General features: G+C 42.9%; 1 protein-coding gene across 5 annotated transcripts in view; it reads left to right on the top strand.

The window, feature by feature from the left end:
- The window catches only part of ATF7 (activating transcription factor 7), a 96759-nt gene that overhangs the window by 64672 nt on the left and 9237 nt on the right, over positions 1-22850 (top strand). For 4 of the 5 annotated variants that reach the window (XR_006353202.1, XM_043965609.1, XM_043965606.1 and 1 more), the window contains exons 3-10: positions 590-686; positions 10233-10351; positions 13481-13615; positions 14443-14600; positions 15633-15732; positions 16462-16575; positions 17243-17395; positions 22416-22613. Coding sequence is in view for 4 of the 5 variants with exons in the window: in XM_043965609.1 (XP_043821544.1) it covers positions 590-686; positions 10233-10351; positions 13481-13615; positions 14443-14600; positions 15633-15732; positions 16462-16575; positions 17243-17395; positions 22416-22613 (1074 nt within the window). In the remaining variant the exon portion in view is untranslated. The remainder of the gene's footprint in view (positions 1-589; positions 687-10232; positions 10352-13480; positions 13616-14442; positions 14601-15632; positions 15733-16461; positions 16576-17242; positions 17396-22415; positions 22614-22850) is intronic. The other variant, XM_043965610.1, reaches the window with a different exon arrangement.

The following is a 22850-nucleotide window of genomic DNA, read 5'->3' as shown; positions in this document are numbered from 1 at the left end:
TGTAGCACTGCAGGGGCCAGGAAGTTAAATGGATCTCCTAATCCTGCATAATTTATCTCCCTGTTAGCCCCTCATAAAACAGCCCGATTCAGCCCCACCACCAAGAGCTATGTTCTGAATTTCCTATTTTTTGATGGCCAGCCTTTCCCTGCTTCTCTCTTTATTATTATTATTAAAAATTATTTTCCCCTTGTTCTCCAGGAGTTGGCCTTAATGATTCTTTCATTTGGAGCCTTCAGCTTGCACCCCACTTCACTAACAATCTGTCCACTTGTCTTGTTTGGACTTAATACCACAGAGCAGTTGGTGCTCCATTCTTCCCCCTCCCATTTCCTCCCTGTTGTCTATTTCCTTTTCTCCCTTTCTACTTCCAGCCCTTACTCCCACCCTTTCTTTCTTTCTTTCTTTCTTTCTTTCTTTCTTTCCTTCATCTCATGTATCTCCCCACAAAAAAAATTTCTTCCCCTTCCCTGACCTTCTCTCCAGGGACTGTCCCTGCTGCAAGATGTCCAATAGGACATTTTTTAAAAGGGCATCGATTCACTGACTCCCCCCGCCCTCATCTCTCTCCATTTCTGTTTCATTTCAGAGATTTACAAACGAGGACCACCTGGCGGTTCATAAACACAAGCATGAGATGACATTGAAATTTGGCCCAGCCCGGACAGACTCAGTCATCATTGCAGGTACTCACCGCTCCAAAAGCCACGTGCTTCAATATCACCCCACAATTAAGATTAATACCAGGGACCAGATGTACAGAGAACTGCTCTTCCCTTCCCCCATTAAGAGCTTTTGTGTGATCTGCATTTAATCAGGAAAAAATGAACACCGAAAGCTCCCAAGTTTCTGTTCTCCCATTTTCTTCTTTCCTCCTCCCCCCATTTTAGTAATAAGATCAGGTTCTGTGGTTTTAGTGGGTAGGCATATAAGGTTTTTTCTTGGATTTTTTTTCTTCCTCTTCCTTGCATCCATTTTATTAAGATTCTTAAAGATTTATAGACAAAAGAGGCCTTTGACATTTCTCCCTACAGCCGATGAGGTGAGGAACAAAAGAAGACGAGAAAGCTGACCCCGCCTGGCTACTGCTTCTCCAGTGAGTGTCAGTTTTCCTGAGCCAGGGAGCTGACAGTTCATAAATTCAGCCATTTTCCCTTTCCCAGCCACGGCTGGGAGCCCATTTCCAGAGCTCAGACAAGACATTCGATCAATAACACTTTTCTAAGCAAATTTGGGTGTCCCAGAGCTTCTCATGAGTTGTCGGTCTCAGCTATTGTTTCCCCTTCTTGTGCCTTTCTCAACTATGCTGTCAAACAGAACAGCAGCCTGTCAGATCTGGTACACTAGGTACACAAACTCAGGCAGGCTTTTATTTTTATATCAAAGGAAGGTTCCAGATTAGCCAAGGGCCTTCCAAGCAAGCATAGCTAGGTGTTCTGCCTTCATGGAGGTTAATTTCTGTTTTGGGGTTTTTTTTGTTTTTTTGTTAAGGTAATTGGGGTTAAGTGACTTGCCCAGGGTCACATAGCTAGTAAGTGTTAAGTGTCTGAGGCTGGATTTGAACTCAGGTACTCCTGACTCCAGGGCCAGCGCTCTATCCACTGCGCCACCTAGCTGCCCCCTTTTGAGATAAAGATTTTCTTCCCCCCCCCTCCCCCTGCCCTTTCTTGGCCAAGGGGATAGTTTGACTAAAACTAAAAGCTCTCTGAGCAAATAACCCACTTCCCTTTCTTATAGCTTCATCTGTGACTTCTGTGCTTACTCATAAATCTTTTAACTCAATGATCTTCTCTCCTGAATTTTACCTCCAGCTTCCTATTAGACATTTTTATTTCAATGACCTATCACCTTAAAATCTCCCTCTCTCAATTCTCCTGATCTTCTTTTCCATTACCACTGCTGCCAGTTAATCAAACAGCAAACATTTATTATAGTACTTACTATACTCCAGGAACTGGGAGATATGAGATAATTTTGAGGTGGGGCAGATACTGTAAACTGGGGGACCAAGAAAGTCCTCGTGAAAAGAGTGACTTGAGCTGAACTTTGAAACCGTTCCTACCCTCAAAGAGCTTACATTCTATTGGCAGAAATAATGTTTACATATGTAAGTAGATACAAAATATATAATAAGTAAATACATTGTGGGGCAGCTAGGTGGCACAGTGGATAGAGCACCGGCCCTGGATTCAGAAGCACCTGAATTGAAATCCGGCCTCAGACACTTGACACTTGATAACTATGTGACTCTGGGCAAGTCACTTAACCCCAGTTGCCTCACACAAAAAAAGAAAAAGAAAGTAAATACAAAGTCATTTAGGAATGTGGAAGATACCTGCAATTGGGGAGTTTAAACAGGGTCTCATGAAGAAGGTGTCTCTTGAATGAACTTTGAGCACAGGTAGAGTGGTAGAGGTAAGGTGGGAGTGCATTTTTAAGCATGGGAAATAACCTGTCCAAATAGTAAATGTAAGGAAAAAACAATCAGACCAGTCTGGCTAGAATGTAGAATATGGGAAGCAGACAAAGAATACATGTGATATGCCCCGAAAGGTAGGTTGGAACCAGGTTATGAAGAGCAATCGAGCAACAGAACTATTTACACAAAGACTAGCTCCCCCTTACTCAGTAAACTCCAGCACCTCCCTGTCACCTGCAGGGTCAAATACAAACCCCCCCTGCTTGGCATTCAAAGCCCTTCCTAACCTATCCCACTCCTACCTCTCCATTCTTATACCCCTCACCCCCACCACATATTCTTGATCCAGTGACACTGGCCTCCAAACTGTCCCACACACAAAGCTTTCCACTTCTCATCTCCAGACATTTTCTCTGGCTTTCACCCATACTTGGAACACTCTTCTTCCTCACCTCTGCCTCCCAGCTTCCCTGGCTTCCTTTTAGAATCAACTAAAATTCCATCTTTTGTAGGAAACCTTTTCGAAACCTTCTTAATCCTAGTGGCTTCCCTCATCATTTCCTCTTTATCCTATCTATAATTTGTTTGTATATACAGGGTGGGGTGGGCCAAAAGTCACAAAGGGGTCTGATGTTTTAATAACTTTTTGAAAATTATTTTTTCATATATATATATATGTATGTATATACACACACACACACATATATATATATATTTTTTTTCCCATATATACTGTATATGATGCTATGGTATTGTACATTTAAAAACAAAAATAAAGGAGTTATTAAATATTGAAACCCCTTCATGATTTTTAGCCCACCCTGTATTTGCATGATGTCTCCCACATTAGTCTGAACTCCTTGAGGACAGGATTTTTATTTTATTTTTTTGCATTTTTTTTTGTATCCCTAAAGTTTAGCACAATGCCTGGCACATTCTAGGCATTCATTAATTGTTTGTTGACTGACTAAATGACAACATTGTCAAGAAAAATAATTTTGAAAGACTTAAGAACTCTGATCAATGCAGTGCCCAGCCATGACTCCAAAAGATCAGTGATCATGACTTATGTGACTCTGAGCAAGTCACTTACCCATTCTCAGCCTCATTTCCCCATATGTACAATGGGGATAAATATAGTACCTATTTCACGGGGTTATTTTGAGAATTAAATGAGATACTTTTTTTTCCATTTAACTTTTTTTTTTATATTACTTATTTTTAACACTTTTCTTTTTAAGTTCCAGATTTTGAATCCCTCTTTCCCATCCTACCCACTGAGAAGGCAAACAGTATATATATGTGAGATCATGCAAAACATAGTTCAATATTAGCCATGTCACAAAATAAAAAGAAAGCAAGAAAATTATACTTTGATTTGCACTCAGAATTCATCAGTTCTTTCTTTAGAAGTGGATAGCATGGGGCAGCTAGATGGCGCAGTGGTTAAAGCACCAGCCCTGGATTCAGGAGTACCTGAGTTCAAATCTGGCACCAGACACTTGACACTTACTAGCTGTGTGACCCTGGGCAAGTCACTTAACCCCCATTGCCTGCAAAAAAAAAAGAAATGGATAGCAGGGGCAGCTAGGTGGCGCAGTGGATAAAGCACCAGCCCTGGATTCAGGAGGACCTGAGTTCAAATCCAGACACTTGACACTTAGTAGCTGTGTGACCCTGGGCAAGTCACTTAACCCCAATTGCCTCAACAACAACAACAACAAAACCAGAAGTGGATAGCATTTTTTCATCGAGTCCTTTGTAATTTGTCATAGATCACTGTATTGATCAGTGTAACCATGTCTTTGACAGTTGATGATCATTACAATGTTGCTGTTATGTGGTACCATAATCTCCTGGTTCTTCTCACTTCACTTTACATCAGTTCATATAGGTCTTGATAGGTGGTTTGTTTTTTTCCTCAACCCACCCACCTCATCATTTCTTACAGGACAATAGTACTCCAATACAATCATATACCACAACTTGTTCAGTCATTCCCTAATTGATGTAAATTCCCATAATTTCCAATTCTTTGCCACCACAAAAAGAGCTTTTATGAATATTTTTGTACATATAGTTCCTTTGATCTTTTGGGAGTACAGACATAGTATGGTATTGGCTGGATTAAAGGGTATGCACAGTTTTATAGCCCTTTGGGCATAGTTCCAAATTGTTCTCCAAAATGGCTGGAGCAGTCCACTACTCCACCAGCAGTGCATTAATGTCAATGTACCTATTTTCCCTCATCCCCTCCAGCATTTGTCATTTCTTTTTTCTTTTTAGTTTTTTTAGTGAGGCAATTGGGGTTAAGTGACTTGCCTGGGGTCACACAGCTAGTAAGTGTTAAGTGTCTGAGGCCAGATTTGAACTCAGGTACTCCTGACTCCAGGGCCAGTACTTTATCCACTGCGCCACCTAGCTGTGCCTCCAGCATTTGTCATTTCTGATAGGTGTGAGGTAATACCAATGAAATACATTTTTTAAAAGTTTAAGTATTAGCTATTATTTGTTACAAGGAAGGGTAGTTTGGGGGGGGGAGTTGTAGTTCTTAATTAGGGAGGAAGCCAGTAATAATGATGCCAGGAAAAGAAAGTAAACATCATTAATGAAGCACAGAAGACAAACAAATGTAATTCAGAGAGAAACACAGAATAATGACAGCTTTGAAACTAACATGCTAAACATATACACTTCTTTTTAAGTTAGAGATTCAAAGTTTCATATACAGATGATTTTCTGTTTATATATGGAAATGTGCATGTGGTTGTCAGTTTCAAAATAATAAAAAGATAACTACATTGGTTGGTTGCCATTAATTAATTAGAAGGAACAGAGGAACTTGTATTTAACCCTAAAGGCAATAGGGAGCTTCAGCTTAGTGAGCAGGAGAGTGACATGGCCAAACTTATGCTGTAGGAATATCACTTTTTCAGCTGCCTTTACCCTAGACATTTTGCTATCTTCCTGTACCACAAACATCTCTGCCTTCATAGCATTGCTCACATTGTTACCCTTGTATCTATACATGCTCTCCCTGCAAGGCAGGTGGACTGTTTTGTTTGCACTAATGGCTTATATTTACATAATACTCCAAGCTAACAGACTTTTTTTTTATGTATAAGGTATTTTATTTTTTCCATTACATGTAAAGATAGTTCTCAACTTTTGTTTATATAAGCTTTACAATTTCAGATTTTTCTCCCTCCCTCCCCTCCCTCCCCCCTCCCCTAAACAGCAGGTAATCTGATATAGGTTATATCTTTATATCTATATATCTATATAGATATAGATATATATACACACACACATATATATATATATATACACATAATAACATTAATACTATTTCTGCATTAATCCTGTTACAAGAGAAAAAATCAGAGCAGTGATGCAAAACCTTAAAATAGAAAAAAAAAACAAAACAGCACCCAAAACAAAAGAAATAGTATGGTTCAATCAGCAGCTATACTCCACAGTTCTTTTTTTTTTTTTTCCCTTGGATTTGGAGATCCTCTTCTATCATGAGTTCCCTTGAACTCTTCTGTACCATTGCATTGGTGAGAAGAATATAGTCCATCACAGTAGGTCAACACTCAATGTTGATGATACTGTGTACAGTGTTCTTCTGGTTCTGCTCATCTCACTCATCATCAGCTCACGTAAGAACCTCCAGGTTTCTCTGAACTCCTCCTGCTCATCATTTCTTACAGCACAATAGTATTCCATTGTATTCATATACCACAACTTGTCCAGCCATTCCCCAATTGATGGGCACCCCCTCAACTTCCAATTCCTTGCTACCACGTAAAGAGCAGCTATAAATATTTTTGTACATGTGGGTCCCTTTCCCCCTTCCATGATTTCTTTGGGAAAAAGACCTAAAAGTGGAATTGCTGGGTCAAAGGGTATGCACAGCTTTATCGCCCTTTGGGCATAATTCCAAATTGCTCTCCAGAATGGTTGGATCAGTTCACAGCTCCACCAACAATGCATTAGTGCTAACAGACTTTTAATATCCAGTATCTCATTTAAGCCTTCTAAGAACCCTGTGAGGTTGTGTGATCTCTTCACAACTAAATTTTGGGTTGATGGATTTTTTTTTTTCCAGACCTGTGATTTCATTGGTATGGGGAACTCCTTTTAGTGAGGCAGACAATAAGAGTGTGTGTGTGTGTGTGTGTGTGTGTGCGCGCGCGCGCGCGCGCGCATGCGCACATGTATATGTTTGATTGTATTTTCCTATAGCGTGTATGACAAGAAACATGCTGTTAAAGATCATACCATAAAAAAATTATGAGAACCAGATCAGGTACTTATGTGTCTAGCACTATGATGAACATATTGTAAGTGCTTAATTAATATTAATTGAGACCATCAAGGCAGTCTCAAACTCATCTCCTTTGGATTGTTTTATTGACCAGGTGAGGAAGAAATGGAAGCCAGTTGAAGATTAGAAAAGGCTCAACTGGAAGTTGGAACATTGAAATAAACACCAATCCATTTTACAAGGGAATCTTTTACAGACCTAAACAAAAATAACTTTAAAAATTCATTTGGAGAAATAAGAGATCTAGAATATTATGGGAATCAGACCTCAGATTATATTATAAAGTTATTATCATAAGTTATTTGGTACCAGTTTTTAAAAAACAGGAAAGTAAATCATTTGTAGATCATGGTAGACTAGACAAGAAAACATCTGAAATAATGGGATTCAGCCCATTGTTCAATAAACCCTAAAACATAAATCTCCTGGGAAAGAACTCTCTATTTGACAAAAATTGCCAAGAAAATTAGAAAGCAATCTGGCAGAAATTAGGGTTAGACCAGCATCTTACACTCTGTGTGTGTGTTGATCTAAACCCTGCTAGACTGGGGGCATGGAGGGATAGAAGTGATCAGTAACAAAATTAATGCAACAAGGATAAGAGAATTGGTTGACTGGGGGGGAAATCATCCTATCTTATCTCTGACAAGAATCTGATATCCTAGGCATATAGCCACCTAACAGAAATATATAAGCCCACAATCCAGCCTCCTGTATGTTGTTCAGAAATATGCACAAATATTGGAAAAATTGCAAGTTTACAGAACAGCCTTATGAAAGTGTTCCACATCACTAATAGTAAAGAGAAATGCAAATCAAAACAACCCTGAGGCTATGCCAGCAAATTGACAAAGATGACCAAAAATGGAAATAACCAACAGCTTGGAAGAGTTGTTGAGTATACTAATGCAGTGTTAGTACGGCTATGAATTGGTCACACCATTCTGAATAGCAAATTGGAATTCACTGAGAAAGAAACAAAAATGTCCTGCTTAGCCTTTGACCCAGAGATAATACTGATAGGTATATACATAAAAGAGAGCAGCAATCAGAAGACAAGTCCATATATACCAAAATTTTAATAGCAATTTTTGTAGTAGTGACAATTCTCATTCTCGTTCATTAAGGAATAGTTAAAGAAGTTGTGGTACATGAATGCGATGGAATAAGATTGTACCATAAGAAATAATGAATCTGATGAATACAGAGAAGCTTAGGAATATTTTTATGAACTGATAAAGAGTGAAGTAAGCGAAAGCAACAGGGTGGACATGAACAAGAACTGCAACAACGTATATGGAAAGAACAAAACATTTGGAACTGCACCTGTTCTGAAATGATATTTACCAAGCTTGGTTCCAAAGAGATAAGAAGGGGCATCTAGATGGCGCAGTGGATAGAGCACCAGCCCTGGAGTCAGGAGTACCTGAGTTCAATTCCGACCTCAGACACTTAACACTTAACACTCACTTGCTGTGTGACCCTGGGCAAGTCACTTAACCCCAATTGCTTAAAAAAAACAAAGAGATAAGAAGACACTGCCCCTTGTACTATGTCACCCTCCTTTTTTAAAAAATAGTATTTTATGGGGGCAGCTAGGTGGCGCAGTGGATAAAGCACTGGCCCTGAATTCAGGAGGACCTGAGTTCAAATCCAGCCTCAGACACTTGACACTTACTAGCTGTGTGACCCTGAGCAAGTTACTTAACCCTTGTTGCCCCGCCAAAAAAAAAAAATTAGAAAAATAGTATTTTATTTTATTTTTTTTACAGTTGCATGTAAAAATTGTTTTCAGCGTTCATTTTGGGGGGCAGTAGATAGAGCACAGACCCTGGATTCAGGAGAACCTGAGTTCAAATCCAGCCTCAGACATTTGACACTTACTAGCTGTGTGACCCTGGGCAAGTCACTTAACCCTCATTGCCCTAAAACAAAACAAAACAAACATTCGTTTTTTTTGTTTTGGGGGGTTTTTTGTAGATGATGTAAAAAAAAAGGTATCAGTAAATATTTGTAAAATTAATGTAATAATAATGTGATGTACAAACCAAGTATGAACATGAGCAGCAGGATACAGGAAGAGTTTACATAAGACTCGGGCGGAAAGCTAAAATGCCCTGTTCTGAGGGTCATTCCCTCAGCTCACCCCCTTCTGCTTTAAGTTATGATTCTGTATGTAGTAGTAAAGTACTTCTCTAAGCACAAAGTATATTATTACTCCCATACACCCAGATTTGAAGGGAAAATGACTTTATTGTTGGCCAACTGAAAGTGCTGGAGTACCTTTAAAAACTATTTTGAGAGGTGATGGCAGCCTTTCCAAACAGTCAGATTCAGAAGGTATTTTGTTCAGAGCAAAAAAATCTGATGGTTATTTCCATGGAATATCTTACTGAACTTGTCTTTTAAAACCTACTATTTCTAGAAGTCTGCCTAAGGATTAGGGGTATGCAATTTATTTTGAAATGGCTAATCCAAAAGGGAAAAGTCTTGATGGTATTGTGATCAGGTAACAAAATCCAGTTGTCTGGAAACAGAAAAATTAAGCAGTCGGGATAGGGAGGGTTAAATTTGAATTGAAAATTGCCCAGAAGATACCTGTAGGCCATAGTGATTTCTCTCCCACCTGCCCCTTTTCAAGGACAGAAGTACTGAATACCTTCTAAGTGAACAAGGACAGATTAAACACCAAAGGTGACATTGTGTTTAAGCCTCAGGAGCTGGGACTCAAATCCTGTTTTCCACCATGTAAAGGCTTTAATGCCTTTGTGAGGTGCTTTTTTTTGACAGTTTCTTTTCTCTAGACCAATCCCTTTATCTGACATTGTCTTGTGTCCTTCCATCCCTAGCCATTAGGCTTTCCTGGGATAGGGAGGAGCCTTGTCTCCTTGTCAGCTAAGTGCCAGGACACCACTGTTTGATAGGTAACTTTAGCAAAAGCCCTCACTTTTCTGGACCTCAGTGTCCTCACAACTTGTGATGTCTCCTTCCCTATTACCCCATTTCAGTCAGGGAGAAGCCAAGCCAAATATATGCCTTTCAGATTCATCAAGGAGCTAGATAAAAAGAGATAATGCTACTTAATTGTCCTAAGTTCTGCAGACCTGGAAGCTTCCTAAAATTCTACTTTGGGAGGCGTATTTTTCTAAAAAGTTGGGGATTTTCTTATGGACACACAGGGCGAAACATTGTTACGTGTTCCCCCTTCTGGCCACAAGGCAACATTGCATAGATACTTAACATTTTCCATCTTCACCTAGTAATTACTGTTTACTATTAAATAGACTGGAATTCCATAAAACACACAGTTTGGTTGCTGATAGAGTAAAGAAAATGTGGCTTCTGTAAATTCTCAATTTCATATTTCTTATTTAAAGTGCTTACAAAGAGTGGAAAAAGTTTGAGAGAATGTGGAGCAAAGAATAACCCTGCCCTCCACACAGAAAAGTCTTAAACACTTCCTCTTCCTTTCTTATTTTACAGATCAGACCCCTACCCCTACTCGATTCTTGAAGAATTGTGAAGAGGTGGGGCTCTTCAATGAACTAGCTAGCTCCTTTGAGCATGAATTCAAGAAAGCTGCGGATGATGATGAGAAAAAGGCAAGAGGCGGGAGTCCCACTGAGCAATTGGGGATAAGTTCTAGACTTCTTTTAGCTATATTTGTTAATTTTGTTGGCCCAGATCTAATCAGGCTCAGCCTTTGATGCGGGGCAGCCTTGCTCTGTTCTGTGGCCACAAACTGTGTTTCCAACCTAAGTCATCTCAGAGTACCATCACAAAAGGCACCAGGCGAAGGTTTGGGCAATCAGCTTAGTGTACAACTTGGTATTAAGCCTCCCAGTAGTGGGTCAGTAACATCCTTCTTTGGATACAAAAAAACAGGATGTTCTGCTGAAAAGAATATTGCAGGGGGCAGCTAGGTGGCGCAGTGGATAGAGCACCTGCCCTGGAGTCAGGAGGACCTGAGTTCAAATTCGGCCTCAGACACTTGACACTTATTAGCTGTGTGACTCTGGGCAAGTCACTTAACCCTCATTGCCCCACCCCAAAAAAGAAAATATTGCAGTGGGAGTCCAGAGACCAGTGTTCTAATCCCAACTATGCCACTTTCTGAGTGAAAGTTGTCAATAACTTGGGAGAGAAGCTGGGACTTTTGTTGACAAAATATCTATTCCATTACCCTAGATCCCCAAACTTTTCATTTGTGGTTGTTTACCACACAGCTGGTGCTACTCCATGTAGGAACAGAAGAGACAGTATCTGCCTTCCTGACCACTAGAAAATCCCAGGAGCCTGGAGGAGTTCGGGGAAACATGGCAGTAGGAGTTAAAATAGGTGGAAGGAAAGGAAGGAAAAAAAAAGATAAATTGTTTATCCAGAGTCTGGCATACTGTACAGTTCAACTTCTGAGTTCCTGGCCTTTAGACACACACTGGGTCTCTAGTTTATAATTAGAACTATCTGTCCATACATACATAGTTCTTGTCAAGTACGTGCATGCATACATACACACGTACATACACATATACATGGGAATATGGATGTATCTATCCCCCACAAAGATCCATATTCTGACCCCTGTTTTTGAAAGAAAGCAGCTTTTCATAATGATGTAAAATAGAAATAGGGCTAGCGTGTGTGCTAGAATAGAGTATGAAAAGAAGCGAGAAAAACAGTAAAGGGTTTGATGCCAGTAGAGCCTGTCCTTTCCTTGCACAAGGGAGAAGTGGGGATGATGAGGATAGTTGAATGTGATTCCTCCATCCAGCCTAGACCTTCTACCACAACCGCTTCACTTGATCTTTGGGTACCTTCCTGGTGACATTGGTTTCGCAGCTATCTTTTCCTATGAGCCTCTTAACCTCTCCCCTCATTATATCAGTAAAATGGAGGGTCTCAATGGTATGTTTGTTGTCCTTTTAAAATAGTAAAACTAGCAATGATCATTTCCCCCTAGCTCATGCTGACCAGGTTCCTCCCTACCCAGCTGCTGCTGTTTGGATGCCTGTAGCTTTCATTTTACAAACTGCCACCATTACTTCTAAGTCCAAGGGGGAAAATATTTCCAGTAGGAGAAGCTAGGCACCAAACTTGTTGTATGAAAAAGTTAACGTTCCCTACAAGTTTGAAGTATCTCTCTTCCCTGTTTTGGCCTGGCTGTGAGCAAATGGCTCTCTTTGTGTTTTCAACCTGCCCATTCAAGGTGGTCTCCACCCTGGAGTATTTAATGAGCTTGAAACCTACCTAACTCATGGCTTTTGTCTGAGATACCTGGAGGAGATTTAGACAGACCAAGCAATGCCAACATTCATTCTGGAATGTCTAGTCTCTTTCCCCTTACCATTCTGACTTTGGGAATCCTGGACTAGATAAATTAGCACATAGAGGATCTGAAGACCTGCTGGATGGGAAGATAAGGGTAGAAATGAAGGGAACTGCCTTTTCTACCACATGACAGTAACTTCATATAGAAGTAAACACTGTCTGAACTCAGCCCCAGAGAAAGGTTTCTAGGGACTAAAATCCCAAGGGAAAAGTTTACAATAAGGCCCTCACTCACAGAATAGCCTGGGGTAGAAAACAAATAGAACAAAGAAGCCACTTTGTTGTGGACTACAACACCAACCTTACCGTCATGGTGTGATGTCAGGGTCATTACCTCTGATGGTTTATTGCTCCCTGCAAAGCCATTTACAGCCCATGAGCTGATGGTCCTTCAGCCAGGCAAGCTCTCTCCTCCCCCTTCATCCTCCCTCCTCCCTTTCCCTAGGGCCCTGCTTCTCTCGTCTTTCTACTATCGGCTCCTCCTGTCTTTGCTACCCCAATCCCTGCCTGTCTGAGCTCCCAGCCCAAAGCATTGGCTCTCCAAGTGAGACCACAGCTACACATGGGGAGTCCCCAGAAGGGATCTTCCCTAGCTTGTTTGTAGAACTTTAATAGCTGCCTTGTCTTCATTACTTTTGATAATTGGGCTATCATATCATCCAGCTCGGTGGAGAAAAGGTTCATAGCTCCCCAGTGGCCAACAGAACTGGTCAGAAGTAGGCTTGGAGTCAGGCTCCAAAATCATTTTGCCTCCTGCGAGGGAAAACAGCAAAAAGACTCATAAAAATAGCACAGATATGTGATAGCTTTTTCTTGCTTTCAGAGAACCAAGGCATTTTCATAGATAGTTTTTTACTTTTCTGATCTGCATTTTACAGATGAGGAACTTGAAGGCTTAAAAGATTAAACAGGGGGCAGCTAGATGGCGCAGTGGATAAAGCACCGACCCTGGATTCAGGAGGACCTGAGTTCAAATCCAGCCTCAGACACTTGACACTTACTAGCTGTGTGACCTTGGGCAAGTCACTTAAACCCCATTGCCCCACCAAAAATAAATAACTAAATAATGAACAGCATTTGTAGAGTCACATAGTAGGGATAGAATCAGTTTTCTTGTCTCCTACTCCAAATGTTTTGACTGCAGGGTTAGTTTTAGGACTTTGTTCCCAAAGAAATACCATGTTGGGGCAGCTAGATGGCGCAGTGGATAGAGCACCGGCCCTGGAGTCAGGAGTACCTGAGTTCAAATCCGGCCTCAGCCACTTAACACTTACTAGCTGTGTGACCCTGGGCAAGTCACTTAACCCCAATTGCCTCACTAAAAAAAAAGAAGGACAGAAAGAAATACCATGTCGGTAGCTGTGTTTCTTTTTCTTAAAGGTTGTGTTCATGTTTACCTTTAGCAGGCTGCTGGGCCCTTGGACATGTCCCTGCCCTCCACACCAGACATTAGAATCAAAGAGGAAGAACCAGTGGAGGTAGACTCATCCCCCCCTGACAGCCCAGTCTCCAGTCCCCACTCCCCACCAATAAAAAAGGTAAGATTCTATATCAGGAGAGCTCCTAATCTTCTGGTAGGCGGAGATGAATAGATAATAGGGCCCTGATGATTGATTATAATATCGATGTCCCACTTTTCCCTTCAAACTTGGTTTCCTTTGAAAGCTCCCTAAATCTGCACGAGACTGGCCCACATGACTCATGACATATCTGTTTTGAAGAGAGCTCACTTCTAGTATACCAGAAGATCCCTTTTTCCCACTTCGGGTTCTAGCCTGAGCTTTGCTGGTATGTCCCTAGGATCTAGGGCTTAGATTCCAAGCCGATTAGCATGAGGAATTGTGGTTTTGTTTGTTGTGTTTTGTTTTTAATGTGTGATCATCAGTTCATATTTCTGCAACTCCTTTCACCTAGAGAGATCTACCTTGGGAATCCTCATCTCTAGCCAGTGGCCAAGGATATTACTTCTTTTGGTTGTTTGAGGTTGCTTAAGCATCAGGAGGTTTTACAATTGACCTCAAGCCTAGGGTGAGAGTATTTAAGCTGGGAATAATTCTAAGAATCCCTGGAATTTACATAATACCTCTTCTTCTAAGATCTCCAAGTGATTTCCCAGCTGTCATCTCATTCATCAAGCCAACATCCCTGAAAGGGAAATAGCCAAGTGGTCTTAATCCCAGGATTCCCCTAGACTGGGTGAGTGAGGTGTGTGTCCCTGGAACGATAGGATGAGGTGATGATATTTTTGGGGCATCACTGGTAGCCTCTGACTCATCCAGTAAATCTGTGCCAAACATTACAAGCTATAACTCCCTATAACCAGTCCCTTAAAACATTTTGTGATCAGTTGTCTTCTTCTCCCCAGGAGGTCACCTCCAAGCCCGCTGTAATCTCCACTCCCACACCCACCATTGTTCGACCAGGATCTCTGCCTCTCCATCTGGGCTATGATCCACTTCACCCAACCCTTCCCTCCCCAACCTCTGTCATCACACAGGCTCCACCTTCCAACAGGCAGCTGGGGTAAGTAAAGGGTCAAAGAAAAGCTGTGGGACCAGATGCTCCCTAGATGAAAATTATTTGCTTATGGTGGGGCTATTTTTGTGATGACTTTTTGAGAGAGATTAAAAAGAGGTATCCAGATACAAGATCCTCTTCTTCCCTCAAAAAACTTAATTTTTTTCTTTTCCATTAAAGAAACCCAGCAACTTCTGTGCCCCTAAACAGGGGTTCTGGGGACTTAGATTTAGGCATTTATAAAAAAGAAAGGAGGAGGCAGCTAGATGGCGCAGTGGATAAAACACTTGTACTGGATTCAGGAGGAACTGAGTTCAAATCTGGCCTGATATTTGACACTTACTAGCTATGTGACCTTGGGCAACCCTCGTTGCCCTGCGAAAAAGAAAGGAGCCTGAAAATTTCATGAAGTTCATCCCGGTGATGGCTGGCCAGATAGTATCTTTCAGATCTGTCTATTCTTATACTTTGGCCTACCCAGGGTTTTGTTATTTTTGATTACTTTTGTCCCCAGAATGCCTTGCAAATTTCCTAATAAGAAAATATAAGATCCTATCTCTAGGTATCCAGGAGTTGAGGTTGTTATTGGAAATCAGACTCATAGCCAGTCGTTTTCTGAGCCTGTTAAGGAAAAGGAAGGACAAATTAAGGTATGGAGATGGCCAAGAGGGACAAGACCAGACTTGGCCATCAGATGGCACAGCTCCATTTAGTGTTGAACATGATTACTTTGGTGCCAGTTACTTGTCCAAGGCCAGTCAGATTGTATAGGACAAGGATAAAAAAGCTGACTTTATCGCATCAAGCTCCTGGGGGGAGGATATACGGAGCTATCTAAGTAGTGTATCTCAGTCAGTTTTGTGAGGCTTGGTGTATAGGTGTTGAGATTTTTTTTCTGCCTCTACCAAGCAGGCTGAGTGGCTGGGGCCCCATCTCTCACCCCACCAGAGTGCCAAGGTTTCCCAAAGCTACCAAGCACCGTAGCTGTAATGCCCATAAGGGATTGATATTGTAACCATTCCGTGTCATCCTTTCCAGGTCCCCCACTGGCTCCCTCCCTCTCGTCATGCACCTTGCTAATGGACAGACCATGCCTGTGCTGCCAGGGCCTCCAGTACAGATGCCTTCTGTTATATCGGTGAGCTCTGGTGCAGGTGGCTGCTGTGCCAACCTTCTCTTCAGAATCTCTCTCTCTTCCTCTCCTGTGTTTCCCCACTTTCTCTTTTTCCTACACACACACGCACAGACATAAGTGTGCCCTAAACACCTGTAGGCTCACTTTTTTTCACTTGAACATGAGCAATACACCCCTCCTCCTCCCAGCCCGTGCCAGCTTCCATCATCAGAAGAGACAAAACAGAAGATCACCTGGCCAGATGGCTTCTGATTTGGGCATCAGCACCACCAGCCCACTGAATGGCTGACTCCTTATACTCAATACCTTCTCCCTCACCCATCAGATTGTTCAGGAGGTAGCCTCAGTTTTGCACATAAAAATTTATGTAGCATTGAAGAATTAGGCTCCTGAGTCCTTTGTGTATTACCTTCCACTTGGACTATATGTATTTGGGATGTACAAGTTTTTACATCTTGGGGCCCCATTAGAAGGAGAGTTTCCCTGGGGACAGGGACTATGCTTTTGCCTTTGTGTCCCTTCCTCTTGGCTCAGGGGGCATAGTGAGTGCTTAATAAATGTTGACCGACTCTCCTGTGACATAGGACACAGGTGTCCCTGCCTTCAGCTGCCTTCTGAATGTCCAGGAACTTGTTATTGTACGGGACAGGCCTTGCTAAGTCACAGTCTCAAAAGAATGTAATCTTGAAGTGACTCCCCATCACAAGCTTTCTCTTTCCTTTCTCAATCCAGCTGGCCAGACCCATCTCCATGGTCCCCAACATTCCTGGTATCCCCGGTCCACCAGTCAACAGCAGTGGTTCAGTCTCTCCTTCTGGCCTGCCCATGCCCTCAGAAGCCAAGATGGTGAGTACATCACAGCCAGAGGTAGCAGCAGCCTCCTCTGGAGTGTTTGCTCTAAACTTAGCTTTCTTTCTTTTTAAAATTGAGTTTTTTAAAAATTAAACATTTCTTTTCTCTCCCCTCCCTAGAAAAACAAAAATAAAACCGTTTCAGCAAAGGAATAGTCCAAACCAATTCCTGCATTATCCATGTCTAAAAATGTCACATGCTTCATCATGGGTCCTCTGGAGTCACATTTGCTCACTTAAGCTTAGGCTTTTCAGGAAGTCTGGACAAAAGGACCCCACACCAATATTCCTACCTTCTCCCTACCCTAAGATCTTAGTCCACAGCCTCTGCCAAAGGGAAGAGGCAGCACAGACTGTTCGAGTGGAGCACTGGCTGTTTCAGTTCCAGGATGACAGATGGACGATGGGCAGACCGTGGGGGGGAGGGGGGAAGTGGAGCTTTGCCATGTGGTAAACAGATCCATGCCCAGGGCCTGGCCAGGTTCCACAGAAGAGCTTTCGGCCGAGCCCTGTGACTGTTGCCCAGGATGAGAGCCAGAGAGCTGGGGGGTCCAGGTGTGTGTGTTCTGAGGAAGCATTAGCTCTCTCTAAGGTCACTGTTCACTCAGAGTCCAGCCCGTCTACAAACCACACAGTCATTTCTTTCTCATCTTCCTTTGCAGAGACTAAAAGCCACTCTGACCCACCAAGTCTCTTCCATCAATGGTGGTTGTGGAATGGTGGTGGGCACTGCCAGCACTATGGTGACTGCTCGCCCAGAGCAGAGCCAGATCCTCACCCAGCACCCTGATGCCCCATCCCCTGCTCAGCCACAGGTAGCCAGGCCCTGGTTCTGAAGAGCACAGAGGCCGGGGGAGGGGGAGGGTGGAGTTGGGATCGGTGGGTGGGGGGGACAGGCTGCCCCTTCTCTACTTGCTCTTCCAAAGAACAAAAACCTGAGGGCAGCTAGATGGCGCAGTGGATAAAGCACTGACCCTGGATTCAGGAGCACCTGAGTTCAAATCTGGCCTCAGATACTTGATACTTAATAGCTATGTGACCCCAGGCAAATCACTTAACCCCCATTGCCCTGCAAAAAAACAAAAACCAAAAGGGAGCTAGAGCCTGAGATTTCTGGGCACCTTCCTTTCTCCTTTCTTCTGAGTTGTGGCCATGACTCTTAGTAGTAGCCGAGAAGAATGGGTACCATCTTCTGTGCCCACCACCCAGACTGCTCTCATAGGCATAACCGTGGTGTGGCTGCTGCTGCTGCTGTTTTTGCATAAAGACCCAGTTTTGTGGGAAAGCCAGGAAGACCCTTAGCTTTAGTGAGATATCTCTAGATGTGGAAAGGAGGCCAGGTTCCAGTTACTCTGTATCAGACAGGGGGCAGCCTGGGCCTGCTTTCTCATGGTACGTTTTTTGCCCAGCCTCGCCTCTTCCCTTTTTCCTCCCATTTCCCAGTCACCAGCTGTTAGGTCAGTTACCACCACATGCCCAGACATGAAGTGGCCATATGCTGCCCTTCAGCCCAAGCACTATAAGACGACAGGGTGAAAACCTGGCCTTGAGCTCTCCTGGGAACTAAACCTGCCCGCCTTCCAGCACATCCTTTGGTGCCAGTCCCCAGAGAGATTAAAACAGCCCCTCCCCTGAAGGCACTGACCCATCTCGATCAGACATGATGGTTTTCTTTTGGCACTAATTCCTCGTGGTCAGTCTCCTCCTTTTCTCTCTGTTCCCAACCCTAATGGAGGGAATGAGCTGCCTTTGAGAAGATGGGTAAGCTATGAGTACTCTCTCTCCTATGCCGCAAAACCAAGTATACATATGAGCAAAATCTGGAGGGGAGGCTCCGGTCTCCAAGAGAAATGAATTCAACTCATTGAGGACCATAATGGGTGTTTATATGGCACCTTAAGTTTTGCAAAACACCTTATTTGAGTTTCATGACAGCCATGTGAAGTAAGGAATAAGTGTATTAATTTTTCCCTTTTTTACAAATGAGGAAACAGGCTCAAAGAGATTAAGTGATTTGACTTGATCATGGTCACACTACTAGTAATTGTGTGATTTAAACTCAGCTCTCTCCTGATTCCAAGTCTGATGACTGCCGCTCGGGAAGGATTCTGGCAAGAGAGGCAACAACCAGAATGTCTCCTTCTTCCCAGCTGTTAAGTATTGGATTCCTCCTTTCCATTTGAATCTTTTTCTTTGTTTGAAAATAGTAAAGTGTACTAGATCAGCTGTTCTTGGGCTTCATGGTATTAGAAGTGTACCTTTTTTTTCCTTCAGCAGGTTGAAATGCCTGTGAAAATTAATGTGTATTCCACAAGTACATACTGAAAGGCAACCAATAGGAGAAAATTTCAATTCAGCACACTTAGTACTATATGCACAGCAAGCACTGTGTTCAAATCTGAAGATAAAAAGATGAATAATACAGTTTCTCTGCTCTCAGGGAACTTAGAGAGTAAGTGTACACTTCTTGCAAAAAAGAATTTGATATATGAGTGTACTAAGTATATGGAGTAGGAAGCCTTAATTCTAGGCAGGAGAATGAGGCAAGACTGTGGGAGAAGATGGGATTTGAACTGGACTTTAAGGAACAGGCAGATTTTGAACAGGTGGAGATGAAGTGAGTCATTCCAGGAATAGGGAACCATAGAGGCAGAAGCCAGCACAGATTGGTTTGGTGAGCTGGGCAGCTTGGACCGTGCCTGGACAACAAAGTGGAAGTGATGGCAGACGAGGCCGGAGTATGTTAGAGCCAAGTCGTGGAAGGTTTGAAATGCCAGGCCAAGGAGTTTTCATTTGATTGACTCAAAAGTGCAGAAAAGAACTTTTTGAGCAGTGCAGTGACATGCTCAGAGGTATAAAGAAGAAAGCTTAGTGTGGCAGTAGGGGATGGAGTGGATAAGAAGTCAGGAATAAAGGAATTTGCTAATGGAGAGAAGAGGCAGAGACACACTGATAGAAGCAAAGAACCCAGGGAAAGGGGGACAAGGCTGAAACAGGAAGAGAGAGAAATGTTGGGAGGGAGGGAGGGGACACAGACAAACAGACTTGAAGAAGGCCGGAATGGGAACCAGGGAAGGAAAGAGTAGAAAGGCCTGGAGAGAGGCAGCACTCAGCTGGGGATTGAGCTTGTCTTGCTTCATCCCAGAAGGCAGAACTAGGAGCAGTGGGAGAGACTGCAGTGAAGCACAGACGTGAGTGATGATGAGAAACAGTGCTAGCATGGGAGCAGTAAAGGAGAAAGCCTAGGGAGGGATGCACCTGATATTACTGGGAGGGAAGCAAGGCGAAGAAAGCTAACTCATGAGGTTCTGAACTTTACTAGTAGAATAGCTAGCTTGGCAGAGGGAATGGAGTACTAGTTAAGAAGCTTTGGTGGAGGTTCATATCTGCTGCTTAGGTAAGTCATTTAATCTCTCTGAGCCTCTGTTTCCCTCATCTGTAAAATGGAGGTAATAATGCCCACCTCATAGGGTCATTAGGAAACTCAAATAAGATAATGTATAGAAAGTGCTTTACAAAAAAAAAAAGTGCTTTATAGACTTTAAAGTGTTGTATGGGGGCAGCTAAGTGGCACAGTGGATAGCACTGGCCCTGGATTCAGGAGGACCTGAGTTCAAATCCAGCCTCAGACATTTGCTGTGTGATCCTGGGCAAGTCACTTAACCCTCATTGCCCTAAAAAAAATTAAAAAGAAAAATAAAGTGTTATATAAATGTCAGCTCTTCTTTGGATGGTGGTAGTGGTAAAAGCACTGTATAAATGTTAGCTATCATGATTAGAGAAAAAATGGGAAGGGATGAGATCAAAGGCACAAGTAGAGGCGTTGGCAAAGTAAGCCTCCTCGTCTTTCTTGATAAGACTAACAGGAAGAAGTATGGACAATAAGCCAGAACATGGGTATTTGAAGTGAGGAGGGCAAATGACCACACACGTAAGGCCCCAGAGGTCTTTGGCTGGGGGAGGTGGTGAATCTTGTGGGTTGAGCTGAGCCTAGAAGGGTTAGAACAGTGTTTATGGGGCATGTGATAGGAAGTTAATTTCTTGTGGACAAGAAGCTCTGGATGAGAGGAAGAGAAGGAAGATGGAGGTGACTAAAGGTTAAGGATAATCAGAACAGGAAGAACAGAAGGACAAGAAAGAAGGAAGCAAGTCTTTAAAGGGTAGGTTGTAGTATGTCATTAAAATGCTTCACTATTAAGTCAAGAGAACAAAGGAAGAGGCAGCTAGGTGGCACAGTGGATAAAGCACCAGTCCTGGATTCAGGAGGACCTGAGTTCAAATTCAGCCTCAGACGCTTGACACTTACTAGCTGTGTGACCCTAGGCAAGTCACTTAACCCTCATTGCCCCACAAAAAAAAAAGAGAGAGAGAGAGAGAGCAAAGGAAGGAAAATAAAACAATGATGCTGATGGACTGCTAGGAGAACAATGCCACAAATATTTGTTAAGCATTTGGGTACTTGGGTTGATGCAAGGTCTAACCCTTAAGATGGTCCTTGCTTATAGCCTAGTAGAGAGAGAAGGCAGCCATAAAGACGGCTGTACTACACAAGATTATACAATGATTGTCGAGTTCATCTAGTGCAGCCCCTTTCTCATATGCAAGAGGAATCGAGACTCGGAGTGGTTAAGTGACTGACCCATGATTCTAACTGAAGTCCTAGTTTACTGTACCATTTCTTCCTCTCCAAAAATAACTAAACAATGTGAAATCTGAAGGGATCTAGGGACTGAGGAAAGAGCAGGTTTGGGAAGGAACGGGACCAGTCAGGAGGAAGGCACTGGAGATTGGAGGCAGAGGTAGGATATTTACTTGCTAGGGTGGGGCCCTAGTAAAAGTAGGAGGGAATGGGCTCGGTAGCATGGTTGAAGGGGTTGGTCTTACCCCCTCTGAGAGAAAGGATAACAGTGAAGGGAAGGAAAAGCATAGAGCAGTTTTTGAGGTGAGGAGAGTTGAAGGAGGTAAGTCAGTCCTCAATAAGCATTTTCAAGTACCTCCTATGTGCCATGCACTGGGTAGGTAGGTGGTAGGTAAACATAACCAAAAGTCAGATGACAACAGTAAAGTGGAAGGCCTGATATTGAGATTATTGGAGGGGAAGGGAGGTGGGGATGGGAAGAATGTGAAGAAAAGGTTTAGAGCAGCCTTTTTAGGAAAAATGTAAGAGAATTATTGGTAAGAGATTAATAAAAGGATTACCGTGCATCCCTAAGGATCCAGATGATTAAATAGCCTGAGATGACTTGTCCTGGACAAGTTGAAGCCACTCCAGGATTGAAGATTTAGCAACAGAGAATCAATAATTGACAATCAGTATAAAGAATAGACCAGATTATACTCCTAGAATTAGCGCTGGAAATTGAATCAACAGAATTATCTCCTTGCTGAAGGGACAGGTGCAGTTGACAAGTGTCTGTTGTTAATCCCAGTCTTTGGTTCTCCAATTCCTTTTGTGTGTTTCTCATGCTCTCCCATCCCCCCAAAGGTATCAGTGTTGTGCTTTTCCCCATAGAAGTTGCATAACAGTTTATAATCTCTCTGTTTCTAACTCCTGATTTTCTACATTGTAAGTTCCTTGAGAGCATAGACCATCTCTTATTTCTCTTTGACAGTCTCGGTACTTTTCGTATAAAAATATTTTAAGTACCTACCTACCCCGCAGACTTCTCAGACTGTTGGGAAGGCAGAGCAATAGAATCCTACATTCATCCTTGTCCCTTTCTGATTTCAGACCATTTGGTCTGGGGCACCTCTTCTCTACCATATCCCCAGTGTTGAAAAGCACCAGAAGGGACCGGGGTCTCCTTCAGCAGCATGTCTCTTCTTGGACAACAGGTCTCCCCGGCACAACCCACCCCAAGTACTGGGGGGCGGAGGCGGCGCACAGTGGATGAGGATCCCGATGAAAGGCGACAGCGTTTCCTAGAACGCAACCGCGCAGCAGCCTCTCGATGCCGGCAGAAGCGCAAACTCTGGGTGTCCTCCCTGGAGAAGAAGGCAGAGGAACTCACATCCCAGAACATCCAGCTGAGTGTGAGTAAGCCCAGATGATGACTGAATCTGGAGACTAGGAAATTGAGTTAGTGCAGTGTTGTGTGGAGGATAACGGTTTGTCCTGGGGAGAGGGGAGTGGGGGGCGGGGGGGGGGGCGGGAATGGTTTCAAATACAGCTAGAGAGATTTACAGGATATACCAGACCACAAGGTTGGTGATGTGTCCTTTCCTGTAAGAAATTAGTAAAAAGTTCCTCAACCTGTGCATTTGCCAGAG

Source organism: Dromiciops gliroides, chromosome 5 (genome assembly GCF_019393635.1).
Source record: "Dromiciops gliroides isolate mDroGli1 chromosome 5, mDroGli1.pri, whole genome shotgun sequence".
In the NCBI taxonomy this organism is placed as follows: domain Eukaryota; kingdom Metazoa; phylum Chordata; class Mammalia; order Microbiotheria; family Microbiotheriidae; genus Dromiciops; species Dromiciops gliroides.
The sequence above is the reverse complement of the archived record's forward strand: the minus strand, read 5'-3'. Positions and strand labels throughout refer to the sequence as shown.